The 15,915-nt window shown below is 41.5% G+C and overlaps 1 protein-coding gene across 3 annotated transcripts in view; it reads right to left on the bottom strand.

Moving 5' to 3' along the window:
- Window positions 1-15,915, bottom strand: part of TRRAP (transformation/transcription domain associated protein) — a 300,061-nt gene that overhangs the window by 195,803 nt on the left and 88,343 nt on the right. For all 3 annotated transcript variants that reach the window (XM_082261087.1, XM_082261086.1, XM_082261085.1), the window contains exons 23-27: window positions 15,110-15,309; window positions 11,642-11,859; window positions 7,471-7,668; window positions 6,669-6,929; window positions 3,240-3,401 (exon numbers count right to left, since the gene is read on the bottom strand). In XM_082261087.1, coding sequence (XP_082117213.1) covers window positions 3,240-3,401; window positions 6,669-6,929; window positions 7,471-7,668; window positions 11,642-11,859; window positions 15,110-15,309 — 1,039 coding nt within the window. The remainder of the gene's footprint in view (window positions 1-3,239; window positions 3,402-6,668; window positions 6,930-7,470; window positions 7,669-11,641; window positions 11,860-15,109; window positions 15,310-15,915) is intronic.

Consider the following 15,915-nt stretch of genomic DNA (forward strand, 5'->3'; position numbering starts at 1 on the left):
TTTTTTTTTTTTTTAATCTGATCCCTTTTTTGCTGCCACAAGAAATGTAAACATCCGTTGTGACAGTAATAGGCAGTGACAGGTACTCTTTATGGAGGGATCTGGGGGCACTTCAAAGTATTCGAAATGCCGAAATCTGCATTTTTGAATACTGGCACTTTTTTTTAAATCCGCGCCATTGGCAGCCGAGTAAACCGTAAGTGACGTTACTTCCGGTTTACATGATCAGGGACCCGTTCGAAGCCGAATCCGGAGGACGTGCCGGCTGGTTGCTCGGGTCTCCGGGTGGGACAGGAGACCCGGGCAGAGCCGCGGAAGGCAGTGGAGGGGGGTTACATGTCCGCTCCCGCTCGCTGGGATAACGGCCGAGCAGCTGCTGAGATGCATTGGTTTTTATCTAGTGAAAGCCAACCACCGGCTCTAAAAATCGGTACCGGGTTGATTTCTTCAAGCAGACGTGCAGGTATGTCAGTTTGTGGGAAGTGATTAATAAACACACACTCACCTGTCCCAGGATCCAGCAGCGTGCTCACTCAAGCTGTCCCTTCCCTTGGTCTTCTCTCCCCAGCATCTTGGGCACGCGGCTGTGACAGCTCGCTGCTTTCCAGCTTGCGGGGAGGAGGCATTAAAGTATAACTTCCCTTTTTTGGGTGGAGCTCCAATTTAAAGTGACATGAAATTTGCTTTTGTTTTGTTTTTTTTTAAACAAAAAATGTTATACTTACCTGCTCTGTGCAATGTTTTTGCACAAAGCAGACTTGATTCTCCTCTTCTATGGTCCCCCGCCTGTGCTGCTGGCCCCTCCCTCTTTCCAACTGCCCCAAGAGCAAGTTGCTTGCAATGGGGGCACCCGAGCAGGTGTGCTCCCAAGCCATGCATCTGCATGTCCATTTGCACACAGAGCCACGGCTTGGCTGCGCCCCTCTGTCTCCTCATTGGCTCACTGGCTGTGATTGTCAATGGCTCCTGGTGCTGTCCTAACCAATGAGAAGGGAGAGTCCTCGAAGAGCCGAGGCTCTTGCGCACATCGCTGGAGGAAGACTGGGCTCAGGTAAATATTGGAGGGGGCTGAGGGCCTGCTACATACAGAAGGTTTTTTAACCTCATGCATAGAATGCTTGAAGGTAAAAAAAACCTTCAGCCTTTGCAGCTTCTTTAAGTGCCCTGGGAACACAAAAGGCAGTGTGAATTTTCTAAATTACACTAAAACCTTCACAACTGAAAAAAAAGTGCCCATTACCTTCTTCCTCTGTAGCGCAGTCTGTGTGTAACAGGTTTACTAAATTTACTGCTATAAATTACAAACTAGAAAAGGAGCCTCTGATCTTGTTGAAAGGATTACAGCATACTATAAATGACTTGAAAGGGCACATATATTGATTTCAAAGATTTCCATGGTACAAATGAGTAAAAATTACTTGGCGTTTAAAACAAATTCCATGTACAAGTTATAATTCTATATGTAGATGGAGGTAGCTATATTATGTCACAAATACAGGCACTGCATCCTGCTTTCCAGTGCTATAAAATAGTTGTACTTTACTGCATTTTTAAAGTCTAGGCGTTGGTCGACTCAATGAAAACGATGCACTCCCTGTATGGCTAATATTTCATCTTATCAGGTGTTAAATACAAAGTTCCCTCTAGCGCAAGGGTCTTCAAACTATGGCCCTCCAGTTGTTTGGGAACTTCAATTCCCATCATGCCTAGTCATGTCTACGAATGTCAGAGTTTTACACTGCTTCATGCGATGTGTAGTTCCGCAACAGCTGGAGGGCCGTAGTTTGAGGATCCCTGCTCTAGCGGTTCAGCTAGAAATACACTATAATTTAAAAAGAGAAGTAGGGCCAAAGCTCTTTTAGCCATACTTCTCCTGGGGATCACAGGAGAGCACTTAGTTTTGCACTCCTGTGACCCATTTTCAGCTGCCAGCAGACTTGAGTCCACTGTCGGCTGACGTCACTCAGCTGGCCCTGGCGGTAGATTATTCCCACCTTTACTGTCAGGTTCCACCCAGATGTCTGGACCGGCAGCTGGCTCAGCCTCTCAGCAAGCTGCTGGGAGACTGAGCCAGCCCTTCCCACCCACTGCACAGCCCAGCAATCCATTGAGTACTGGAGGGGCATAGCAAAGAATCGGTAACTGACAGCAACCGGCTCTATGCTCACTAAAGAATGAGAACTGAGTGTTCAGTGGTCTTTGATCGCTCAGTTCCTGGTCTTAGAAGCAGTAGGGGACAGATGCTGTATCCAACTAGGGGAGTATGATCGTTTTTTTTTTTTCCATTCAATTCCCATATTTCCGTTTTAAGTTAGAAATTCACTGCCACAGTAAACAAATCAAATGACAAGTGTCCATCTATTCAGACAAGTGAAAATATGACTAAACACATACTCTATATCAGTTTTTCTCAACTCTGGTCCTCAGGGCACACCAACAGGCCAGATTTTAAGTATTAGCTGGGGGAGATGCAGACTAGAATGCTGCAATCTAATGATTGCAGCAAATGATATCTCCTGTGATTCATTTCATTTTTCTTGCAAACCTGGACTGTTAGTGTGCCCTGAGGACCGGAGTTAAAAAACACTGCTCTATATAGATTTCTGAACTTCTTTCTTTAACCGCATTCTGTATTTGAGTCTGTGGTTGTTTTAATTGCTTTTGCAAAGCTATAGGTGAGCACACAATGTCATAGTCTCCTCCTGGAATAAATGTTCATTACCATTAATGGAAATGTGCGGCTCATTCACTGACTGGGAATCTACATGAAAGCACTTCCTCTTTGCCCTTATTCTGTCCACCAAAGGATGTAAAGAGTGCAAGGGGGCTGAGCGACACCATGAGTTACATGGTGTCGCTGAGGGTAGCTGACCATGTCAACTGCTTGAAAACCGATACACAGAGAGAATCCAGACATAGCACTATACATTTATCAAGGCATATAGTATAGGGATGTATAGTGTTTCTTTAAGAACTTCTAAGGTGAATTTCCACTTAAAGCCTGCTCCTGAATAAATGTATACGTTTACATAACCATTACAATATACATAATGAATGTAGCTCAGATTTGGGCATTTTTATTATCAGACCTTTTGAAACAAAAACTTCCTGTATTAGCACATTTTTTTAGTGTAGCTATGAATCGGACTGCTTTGAGCCAACACTAACTTTTTCTGAGTTATAAATTAGGCCTAATGCATCTTTTTAGTCAGTTTACTATTATACTGCCAATAAGATACCTCAGAGTAAAAAACTTTATGTTCTACAACATTGAGATCCATAGTGAAGAGTCTTGGCTGCAGGGTCGTACAGAAAGTGTTGCCTTCCATTAGCCCAATCTGAGCATTTGCAGGCTGGTGTCGCAGTAGATGCTTCTTTGGAGGTACCATGTCCTGCAGGACCTACAGAAAAAGCAAAAATCTAAATCAAACTGCTAAAAAGGTATCAATTGGAGAAAATAATTCAGAAAAATGTATTCTTTGAGAAATGTATCACCCTGATAGAACAGAAGATTACAAGCATTATATAATAACTAAAAGAGCCGTTCATACACATTACAGATATATCTTAACGTTTCTGAAGCATATTACACCTAAACACATAATTAAGATACCCTTTCTGGCCCTGAGCATAGACGTTACATAACCAAAACTATAGTGAAGGTTAGAGCTGCACGATTAATCATTTAAAAAAAGAAAAAAAAAAATTGCGATCTTGATTCTCTTTCTCCCCCCTCCACGATCTTAAAACAGTGTGTCCTCAATTCTTACAGAGCTGTTCTCTGCTCACTCACGGCTGTATAAAAAAAAAAAAAAAGTCACACTGTATTTGCACAGAAGTCTTTCAAAACGCAGTTTTTGGGAAAAAATACACTTTAATGAATATTTTTTAAAAAAAACTGAACAGTAAAAAATACCCCAATTTTTTGTATAATGTAAACAATGCTACGCCAAGAATTGTGATCTTTATTCTAAGTAAAAAAAATTGTGATTCTCATTTTATCCAGAATCGAGCAGCTCTACTGAAGGCACTTGAATAAATACACTTAGCTAAATTGAACCTGTGCAAGACGTTTACTTGAATGTAGAACTCATATATAGACGCACATACTTATCTTCCTTTCTCTCCCAGGAAAGCTTTGTGTTCAGCTACAAATTTCTAGCATTGTAGCTTACACAGGGCTATAAACGCTCTGTGTGGCCATGCAAAACAGCCCACGAGTCCTATGCTCCTCCACAACCAAAAGTATTTCTTTATGCTTTCACTGCTGAAGAGAACTGCAGGGGAGTGAAGGAAAATTAAAGTGGACATGAAGTCAATATCAAAATTAGGCTAAACCTACTCCTATCCCCATTCTAAGACTATTCTATCTACCCTGTGATAGGAAAGATGCTTATACCTAACTATTCCAAAGCTGCTTCAGTCCGGTCACATGATCAGGTCCCAACACCGGCTTCAGCATAGAGGAGGGGGCAGCCGACAACAGATGCCCCATAGTAGGCCTATGGGTGATGTTACTGCACAAGCATATGCAGCCGTTATCTGCGATCTTTCCTTTTCACTGAAACAGCCATCGGAGAGATCATCAGACCAGACTGGAGTGGCTTTAGAACAGGTAAGTATAACCATCTTTTCTTTCACAGGGTAGATCGAAAAGTCTTGAAATAGGGGTGGGAGAAGGCTTCACCTTAGTTAGATTTTGACTGAACTTCCACTTTAACTCCTTAGTGACTAAGAGTAAAACAAATGGTAATGCTTAAGCAGAATTTTAAACACTTTGATATGTGTTAGTAAAACTGTACAAATCATCACAACTACTTTGTAAATCCAGGTGGATTTTTTCAGAACAAATTGGGCTTTCTTTTGGCATTAAATAGTAACGGATATTTCCTGTGGTTTTTATTTTAACCAAGTAGTAAAAAAAAAATTTTTTTTTAAATGGAGCTGTACATTTCTTGCTATTATACTTCACTACCTGAGAACAACCCAAAATAAACGATCGCATTGATACCACATGTACAAATGTTAGTTGTTGTTACTACTCGTAGTAGGATCCACAATGGTGCACGCTGACACAAATTAAAAAAATAAATTCTACCTAAAATATGTGGACCTAGGCCCTAGCAGAAACCTTTGATCTAGTTTTATTTTATTTCTTTATTTTTAATTTTTTTTTTATACACCTTCCTGAGTCCCAATCATTGGTGAGAGCCAGTCTCTGTACTTGGAGTGCACCCCCAGCACAATAAGAAATTTGCATACATGTGGCCCCATGGATAAAGAAACACCTCCGTGAGGCTGCATATACGCGTACGGTCAGCGGGAAGAAGTTAAAGTGGTAGTAAACACTTTATTTATTTTTACCTACAGACGAGCTTATAATAAAGCTTACCTGTAAGTAAAATGAATGTCTCCTAAACGTACACCCATTTAGCAGATGTTCTAGTGAGCAGCAGCAGGTGACATCACCGGTGCATGCGCCCTGAAGCAACAGCATACCCGTGCAGTTCCTCTAGAGCTGTGTGCCGTGCCCGAGACTTCTGCGCCCATGGGCAGGAGTGACATCATCGTGGCTTAGCCATTCAAGCCGTGGCAGCCCGCAAACCCCGAAGGAAGACCAGGTAAAGGTGGAAGCCTCTGCAGCGATGATAGGGCATCGCTGAAGGGCTTGGTTTCAAGGGAAATAGGTGGGGGGGAAGGGGCTCTGTACTTGAAAACAACACAGCCATATCCCCAGAAAAGTTGTCCCTAGCACTCTTCAAATAGAAGTGGGGATATGGGGATTTTAAAGTGTCCACCTTCTCAGAAAAGCAAATACCAATACTGTACTAGCCCACAAGTTTGTAAAAACATAGCTCAATTTATTAATATACCAAATGTTTTAAAAGAGAAACATCTACAGTTTCAGTGGGATGAAAACATTATAACAGACAGATATGATCATCTCAAAATAGGAGGCTGCGTAAAAAAAATACATATGGATCTGAATTAACGCATTTCACCCAAAGCTAGGACTTCTTCAGGATCCACATATCTGATGATCAGAGAACTAATAAACAGCAGACAAAATACATTATAAATATTAGTTTCAAGGGAAGTCTCTCAATGTGCTAGTATGTGGTGCATTCCAGCACATTATGATATTTCCTTCCAGGAAGAAACTTTTTTTTTTTTTTTTTTCTTACTACCGCTTTAGGTATATGTATAGAGATTATGAAGGATTAAAGCAAACATGTTTCTTTCCTGAATGGACAAAATACATGTTTGCTCTAAACCCATTTTTATCCAAGCTCACAATGACATGAAGAATGAGGATGTACATGAAGCATTGTTTAGGCCTATGGGAAGTAAGATGTTCTAAGACAAGATGATACAATACAAATAAGTGTAAAACAAAATGTCAGCTTTGCCTGATTTAGCACCATAAGAAAGCTTCAGACTGTAGCATTCACTCTTGAATGACATTTCCATAAGTTGACTCCTATAGAGCCATGGTCAGAAACCCTCACACGGGGAAGTACTCATGGAAAAACCAATATTGCTGTACCTAGTTATCTTTGTGTATAAGCCCAGGCAAAATGAGGTAAAAAATAAACAGCTACCACTGAACTCCGAATCATAGATCTGGTATTAAAAATCTCAGTTTATGGATCCTAGCAACTTCATACCTCTTTATGTGGTTCCATAATCATGGTGACCCCTTTGCCAGTGACTTGTGCCAGGACCTGCAGGGAGTGCATTGCTTGCTTCCTGACTGTAGGGTTAGGTGAGGTCACTTCTCGTACAAGATCATGTGTCACCAGATGGAAGGACTTTTCCTGGGCGTTTGTGATCTCTTCTGTTTTCTCCTCATCCTTCAATGGAGTTGCGCATCGGATTAAAAGCTGCTCTAAAGTAGTCTTCGCCATGGCGACAGCTCCATTAGAAACCTGGGATATGGCAGAGGAAGGGATTTTAGAACAAAAACATTTTAAAAGCATAACTCCTTCCAAGATTCATGCTGTACATTCTAAACTAAATATTCCATGCTGAGTTCAAAGATTTCAGAATTTTATGCTTTCCTAATTTGAATGTTTTAAAAGATTTAAGTAGTTATGTTTCAATTCAAAGGGTACATTACATTTTTTTTGCCTATATTTCATTGGTTTACATAAGGTAATCATTCTGCATGAAAGTGCTGCTTTGTGGCATGCTTTATTCTTTTTTCAAAGAAGCCCAAAGAAATCATATCAATGTAATAAAAGAAACAATAAACAGCAACATAAAAAGAGTAAAATGTGTGCCTGAATAGTGTGAACAGAAGTGATGCAAATTAAATTCTGAAAGCTCCATTTTTCTTGGCTTTTCAATGGCTGCTATACAGGATACTGCTTCTCTGCATGTCATCTACATGCTGAATAATCATACGACTCTCAAAACTAGAAGTGTGCGAATGACAAACATGCATTGATGTATGTATATAATAAATACCTCTCCAGTCAAGTCCATCATCACAAAGAGAAGGGCTTTAAGGAATGTTTGTTGATTCTGAAGCACCCAAATCAGGGGAAGGCGTTCCATTAGGAACTTAATGGAGACTACACCACCAAGCTTGGCATACCAAGCCTGCTCATAGCAGCAGGCACATAGACGTTCCACGATATAAGAAAACAATGGCAACTGGCACGCCTGCAAGAAACAAAAAAAGAGCAACAAATGTCACTATCAGTACCAATAAAACTATTTACAACAAACTACCCAATGTCATTTAAAGGGATCCTGTCACACGGGAGTACTGGGCTACAAGTGTTCTGCTTATTCTGAGAGACTCATTGTTCTCTGTGCCTACCTCTACCCAGGAGAAAAGTTTAAAACAAAAGAATACAAATAAGGCCTGTTATATATGTATTCAGGAGAGGAATGCCACTCAGTAAAACTAAAACAAATGTGCATGAAAACTGAACCCTTTAGGTTTAAAAACACCAGAGTACTCCTCCTCTTTCATTTGTTAAAGTGAACTCATGCCCAGAGCAAACCCACTCAAGTGTTTACATATTCTCAACAAGCAGTAAAAGCATTGTAAAACAAGCCCCACATTCATCCCTGCATCCACAAGCATTGTGGAGAAATTCATTTTCAAATTTCACTATATAGGAACTAAAATCTTAGCTTTTTTTTTAGCAGTCTGCCAGCCCTCTATTGTTTTTAACTGACAGGTATGTCAGAAATAGACTCCAGAGCCTTTGTTGTGATTTTTGAGAATGAATAACTTCACATTAAGAGACCAGAGACTCTCACCTTGTAAAACAACCCATTCAGTTTAAAATAGAAATCAAAGGAAAAACATTTCTATAGTTTGATAAATACACACTCACCAGCCACTTTATTAGGTACACCTTGCTAATACTGGGTTGGACCCCCTTTTGCCTTCAGAACTGCCTTAAAGTGGATGTAAACCCTCACATATACTCAGTGAAGTGAAAAGCCTCAGATGATACACAGAATAAACAAATCTCCCTACATACATTTTACATGCACATCTGCTGTCTTCAGCTTTATATATTCTTTAGAAAGTGCACATTGTGTTCGAGATTTTCTCTTCCTGTTCAGCACTGGAAGTGGATTCTTGACATAAAGCCAAGACAGCTGATTGGAGGAAAGGCACCCCCCCCCCTCCACATAGGCAGAAACTTGCAGAGCTGTGCTGTGACAAGACAAGTTATCTGCTAATCTATTTATAGCAACCTCCCACAACACAAATCTCAGCCTGGTTTTATCTCAGTTGTCAGAGAACTTATCAGAAGTTATTATGCTGATAACAGAGCAACGAAACAGCAGAAAAAGACAACGGAGTCAGAGCTTTGGAGAGAGATAAGAAAAAACTACAGATATATGTGCTTAGGTCAAATTTCATGAATCAGGTTTACATTCACTTTAATTCTTCCACAACATCCCAGAGGTGCTCCATTGGATTGAGATCTGGTGACTGTGGAGGCCATTGGAGTACAGTGCAATCTGTCATGTTCAATAAACCAGTTTGAGATGATTTGAGCTTTGTGACATGGTGCATTATCCTGCTGGAAGGAGATATCAGAAGATGGGTACACTGTAGTCATAAAGGGATGGACATGGTCAGCATCAATGCTCAGGTAGGCTGTGGCATTTAAACAATGCTCAATCGGTACTAAAGGGCCCAAAGTGTTCCAAGAAAATATCCCCCACACCATTCCTCCACCACCACCACCACCAGCCTGATGAATCCATAGTATGTTGTTTACGCCAAATACTGACCCTACCATATAAATGTCATAGCAGAAATCAAGGCTCATCAGACCAAGCAACGTTTTTGCAATCTTCTATTGTCCAATTTTGGTGAGCCTGTGCCTAATTGTAGCCTCAGTTTCCTGTTTTTAGCCGACAGGAGTCACCCTGTGTGGTCTTCTGCTGCTGTAGGCCATTTGCTTCAAGGTTCTATGTGTTGTGCGTTTAGAGATGGTATTCTGCATTCCTTGGTTGTAACAAGTGGTTATTTAAGTTACTGTTGCCTTTCTATCATCTCAAACCCTTCTCCTCTAAAAACAAGTCATTTTCACCCACACAACTGTTGCTCACTGGATATTTTTCTCTTTTTCTGACAATTCTCTGTAAACCCTAGAGATAGTTGTGCGTGAAGATCCCAGTAGATTGCCAGTTTTGTCAAATACTCAGACCAGCCTGTCTGGCAAAAACAACCATGCCACGTTCAAAAACACTTTAATGCCCTTTCTTTCCCATTCTGATGCTCGGTTTGAACTTCAGCAAGTCATCTTCACCAATTCTAGATGCCTAAACGCATTGAGTTGCTGCTATCATTGGCTGATTAGCAATTTGTGTTTTTAAACAATTGAACAGGTGTACCCAATAAAGTGGCCATTGAGAGCATATCTATATCTCCATTTATCTATCTCTCTACAGACACACATTATATACATACACACACACACACACACACATATTATTTATATATATATATATATATATATATATATATATATATATATATATACACACACACACACACATCTTATATTTTTTATAAGTAATCACATAACCTCTGTTCTCTGCTACATAAAAAGCTTAGACAGCGAGGGTGGGAAGCACAGTAAACCGATCTTCCCAATTATGGCAGTGCAGTGGGAGAGGGGGGCGGTTGTCTGCACAAGTCTGAATATTGGAGGACAGGCAGGTTGTGCTCCCAGGACAGCCAGAGTACTGACCATGCTGGGAAGGGGGTGCCCTCAAGCCATAGCACCGTCAGTTTGCAACAGGAAAGCAGGGGGACTGGCAGAATCGCCATGTATTTCACACAAAAGAAGCAATACAAACAGTAAGGGAATTTTCTTTTTTTAGTACATAGTGCAACAGGCACATATCAGGAATATGAAATTTTGGGGTAGCATATTATTTAAAGTAGAACTTTTGCCTCCCATGGGAGTTTTCTCTTAGGGTCCCTCAAACACCTTGTTGAGCCTGCCAATGAAATCCACCTTATACAGCTTCCTGCGATGGAGTGGAAATGATTCTGAATTTAGTAGCAGAGTTGTCACCCTCATATAGGCTGAGCCTGCTTGCTCTACAGTGGGATGAAAATATGTTGTGGGCCCTGGGGGGGTTCGAGGCTCCCTCCGGGCACCTGCTGATACCTCCCCCCCACGATGCTCCCCTACTTACCCAGCTTTCCTTCCAACCCTGCCAACCCAGCCCCCCCACCCCCACTCGCCCCCCGGCGTACCCACTTAAGTGCTATACCTTGGTTTTGGTTGAGACCCCTTCTGTGTGGGGGTCCATCCACGCAGTGTGGCCTCGGCCACACCTACAGTTTGAGCGTACCCTCATTGCATCCCAGATGGGACGCCGGGTCGATCCTATATACGTATTGCATTGCTTACATGTTGTTTGAATGTTATATGCAGCAGTTTTGTATTTCAATGCGCCTTGTTTTATCAAGGCATGTACCCAATATTTTCACTGCATGTTGCTGTACCATGTTTCTTTTGCCTTCAATAAAAACTGTTTAAAAAGAAAATAAAATATGTTGTGGGGAGCATAGCTTTCACCATCGTTAATGCTAATTTACAAGCAGTGTAGAAGAAGAAGGATTTGGGCCAGGAAAGGTAAAGGAAATTTTTTGTTTATTTTATGAGGCTCCTGCGTCCCATAGTAAGTAGATGTAGTACTTGCTTGGCCTTCATACAGGAACCTTTAGTTGTATTTTAAAGCAGGACTTGCAGAAAGATAGCATGGTCTACTTATTTATCAAGTTATGCACCCCCCAACCTCTGCAAATGCTGCAAAACAAAAAAATAACTTACAGGTAAGCTTCACAATGATGAACCCCAGTTGACTGGACAGGGATGAAGCAGCAAAAGATTGGAGGAGATCACCTTTCTGCTCTCCCCTGTTCAAGTGTCCTACAATCACATGTGCTGACAATAATTGGCCCCCTCATACTGATCCACACACTACCAGTCTATGTACAGGGATAGCAAAATGTGGATACCAAGTTCATTTCAGGTACTCGCCACTAGTTGCAATTTATCTGACTGGAGTTCAGCTTTTGAAAAGAGTGACCCATATATAAAAGGGGAGTATATAAAGAAAAGGACAAATTAAGTATACTTACTCTTTCTTTTGATCCCAAGATAATGCTTGCAACATCAAATATCACAGCCAGGGCCACCTCCCCTATCTTGCACAGTTCCTTTTCCTCATAGGCCATGCAAATTGCAATGGCATCAATCAGCACAAGAGGGTCCATGCCTTTTGAGCCATTTTCCTCGCTGTGAAACATGGCAGTGCTGGGCTGGCTGCCAACCTGGTAGCACTGCAAGAGGAATGGACCTAGAAAGGATAAAAGCACAACATGATCAGGATTACATAAAGCCCAACTTAAGTCCAACGCCTTTGAGGCACTGCAATTGCAATTTTTACACTGTCCTGAAAAGCAAACTATGGGAAAGGCAAGTCCTTTGATTTTCTATACATAAAGGTCCTCAACGAACATGAATTTAAAAAAAAAGGGAGCACATTCATTTATTTTATTTATTACAGGTACCTATATAGCGCCGTCATTTTACGCATATGCTGTAATTGCTACACCAAAAATGTAATAACTTAAAAGTGGAGATGCACCAAAATTTCTTTAGCCGAAACAAAAAAGTGCTGAAAACGCACACGATTTAGTGGCAATTTTACTGAGCTTATTATTTATTTTTTATAGGTCATGGGTCTCAAAAACTGCATCAAAATGTAACAGGTGCATTATTGATGCATTCTTGCTGCAGTTTCAATGCATTTCAATAGGAAGGTGCGTTTTTTATGCATTTTTTTCTAACTGACCAAAATGCAGCAAGCAGAATTTTTAACACTACAAAACTACAAAGGAAGCGCAAGGGACCAGTGTGAAGACCTGCATAGAATTTAAAAGGGATACATTTTTCTTGAGCTTTTTTTGTGCTAAAGGTGGCAATAATAGCCGACTACAAACTCTTATTCATTTAAATTCACAAAATTAAAAAGTTGAATACATTTATATATTAAAATATATGCAGCACAATTCCCAGCCATTTTGCTGGATATGGGTCCCCCTGGGTCACCGGGTGCAACAAAAGTACCTTTGTGCATGTTTCTCCAAGTGTGAGCACTGAGACAATGACCAGTCTCTTTGGGTTTTTGCATTTATTTTGTAACTTGGATAGGAGAAGGGATGAGTGGGATACTCCTTTGGCTCAACTAAGTACAACTTGGCAGAGACACTTGAAAAATGACGATTGGCACTGACTTGACGCTGGCAGGATGCCAGTCAACGCCGGTTAACGCTGGCCTGAAGCCTGTTAACGCTGAACTGACTTGTGACTGCTTTTCTGAATGAAGAAGTCCTCTTTAAGCTCCCTTAAGCACTCCTTGCTGAGGTAGCTGTTTGCATACACTGCTGAACACTTCAGGGCCCACACCGGTGCCCCCTTTTCTCTCACTTCTCTTCAGGGCTTAGACACTGCCACCCCCTTTCTCTAAACTGCTCTACTGGTTAGCTGGCTCTTGGATCCCTTTGACCTCCTGGAGTGGTCCCCTCTCCTAGGCAGACCCCTGGGCAGTTTCCAGTACTCACAACACTGTTTTTCCTGAAAACTTATGCCCAGCAGCTCCACTCGGTCCACAGCACTCTGGATCCCTTCCTGCAGCCCAGCTCAACCTCCGGTCCTCTAGGCCGACCGCCCAGGACACACTTGCTTCCTTTGACAGGAGGAGAGACAGCTGTCACCCCCCCCTCCTGGGACTCTGCTTCCCGCCAAAGACGCTCTGTCATGTGCGCCCCTCAGGCTTATACCCCATCCCAGGGTGCATTGCAGCAGACTCTGCCCTCTGGGATAGATATAAGCCCTGGTGTGCTATTGGCCAGGTTTCCTACAATGTCCAATAAGAGCCCTCATGGGACATAGTGGGGAGACTCCCCAGACTCAACAGGCACACCTGGAAACACATGACAGCCTAGCTGAATGATCAGGCCCCCCTAATAAGCACAGAGGGCCACGATATGCTTTTCGTGGCACCCACCTAGGAGGGTGCTATATCTATATATTTTTTTTTAAAAAAACTGTCATTTTCAGTTTTTGACCAAATGCATCCTGCAGTTTCGGTTTCAGCACAAAAATTTCCATTCGGTGGGCCTCTAAAAGAGAACTCTACAGGTTTCATAAAGGATTGGAGTCTGCAAGAACCAAAGCATTGCATTCCCTCAAAATGAAAAAAAAAAAAAAAAAAACGAACATTTTTGCTTTTTCCCAACGTGCATTTATTTATTTTTTTTCTTAAATGGCGACATTCTTATTTGACACAAAACTTTTTTTTTTTTTTTTTTTTTTTTTAGATCCACGACAAAATACCTTTGCAGGACTTTTTAAATTTCCCACCCCCCTGCTCACAATATTGCCTCACTGCTTCATCCAAAAACCTGAAAAGGCCTTCAGGGCACATATTGAGGACCAGTGGTGTTTTACAGTGTTTGGGACACAAGCGCAATTCAGCAAAATTCTGTTGGCTTGAATTGAGCAGTTTTAAATGGCAGTGCAGGGGCTGCATTTGACCTGATCTGGAAGACTGGGGTTCCAACTGTTCCATATCAGACACAAAAAAAAAAATTGGACCCACTATAGGTTATAATCACATCCATCCTCCACATTTTCCATTTTGTTGAATTGCATGATTGAAAAAAAAATATATAAAAGAGGTGGGGTAGGAAATTTTGTTATACTACAGCAATATCTAGCTAACAGAAGCATGTAAGAATCTGCAATTTTCCTAATAAGTGTGAATTCTAGTTAACCTTGTTCAGAAAAAAAAGGGGACGGAAAGCTGAAGTTATACACTGCAGAGCTCAGTGAGAAGTCTGAGAGCTGATTGGAGGAAAAGAGACATCCCCCTTTAGTGCCGGTTCACATTAGTGCGATCACAGAGATCGCATGTAATTCTGAGCGCACTGCTGCTAAATTAAATGCGATCTCTGTGCGGTGCATATTTCTGCCATACAATTTGTATGGCTGAATTCGCACCGCAATTGCACTAAACACGCACATGACCCATTTTTTTTTATCTGCAGCAGAATCGGATCACATGGTGGTACACACTAGTGCGATCCGATTCTGTGCGAACTTGCAGATCGCACTGCGATATGGGATCTCAACTGGGGGTGTCGTTAACTTTTAATTGACAACCCCTGCGTATCGCATATGGCGATGCGGGAACACGCTGTATATTCGCAGCGTTCCGGCATCGCAGAAGTGTGAACCGGGACTTACACAGCACACAGGAATAGAGCTGAGGATGTCAATCACAAGCTGTGTGCTGGAGCTCCCCCCAGTCACGTTTTTTTCTCTAGGTGTGAAGAAAACTCATCAGAGGTGACTCACGCAAAAATCAGGGGAAAGAGGCTACAGACAGAAATTACACTTTGTGCTCTTAATTGAGAAAATTACACACCATAGAGCGATATCCTTTATTCATATTTAATGCCCGAGGTTTACAACCACTTTAAGCATACAATGTAGTAACCTTGGAGCAAGCTGTAGCCTTTCTTAATCACATGACTACTTACCACACTGCTGAGCTACAGCTACCATAGTGTAATGGCGGATGAGGCTGGCAACAAAGGGTAGTGCGCTGGGTCTCAAGTCCTTGATGACGGCAGACATGAAGGCCCCAGTTAAGGCCTGCTCAAAGGTCTTGCGAGCTGGCGTGTCCTGAGCTTTGTACCGATGTGAAATGATGACACTAGGTATAGACTTTTCTGTGAAACTAGGAAGAAAAAAAAAACCATTAGCACTGTGGCCAAAAAAAAAAAAAGAACAAAAACACGCCATTAGCAGCTGAGCATGAATGCCATAAATTCTGATTATAAAGGAGTTTCTCTACCCCTCCATTCTCCACACAGGACAGCTCTGATCCAACTCATTTACTTCATTTTCATTTTGTCACCCATTAGGCGAAATCAAGACGGATGGCTCAATCTGACACAGAGTATTTAAAGGCTTCAGTCCAGGGAGGCAGGCAGACTCCATAAAAAAACTGAGCAATAGCACAAAGTAAAAGGCTATTAAGAAGATGGCCTTTTTGTGCCTTTTTAATCTAAAATGGGAGGCTTGGAATTACCTTAGAAAAGCTAGGGATCAAATGTTTACTGGCCCCTATACATTTCTGTGTAAGGATACCGCAATCAACTTTAGCATTTAAATAAAAAAAAGAACATAAGAGATCATGCAACAAAAACACTCAAAATCAGTATTGCTATATGTGCAGAGATCTAGAACTACAAAATATTCCTGTAAAGCTATACATCTTTCTACCTTTTTGCTGAAGCCACTTTAATGGCTAGAACACACTGGGGGACATTTATTAATATTG

This window comes from Pelophylax lessonae, assembly GCF_965119305.1.
Source record: "Pelophylax lessonae genome assembly, chromosome: 6".
Taxonomy (NCBI): domain Eukaryota; kingdom Metazoa; phylum Chordata; class Amphibia; order Anura; family Ranidae; genus Pelophylax; species Pelophylax lessonae.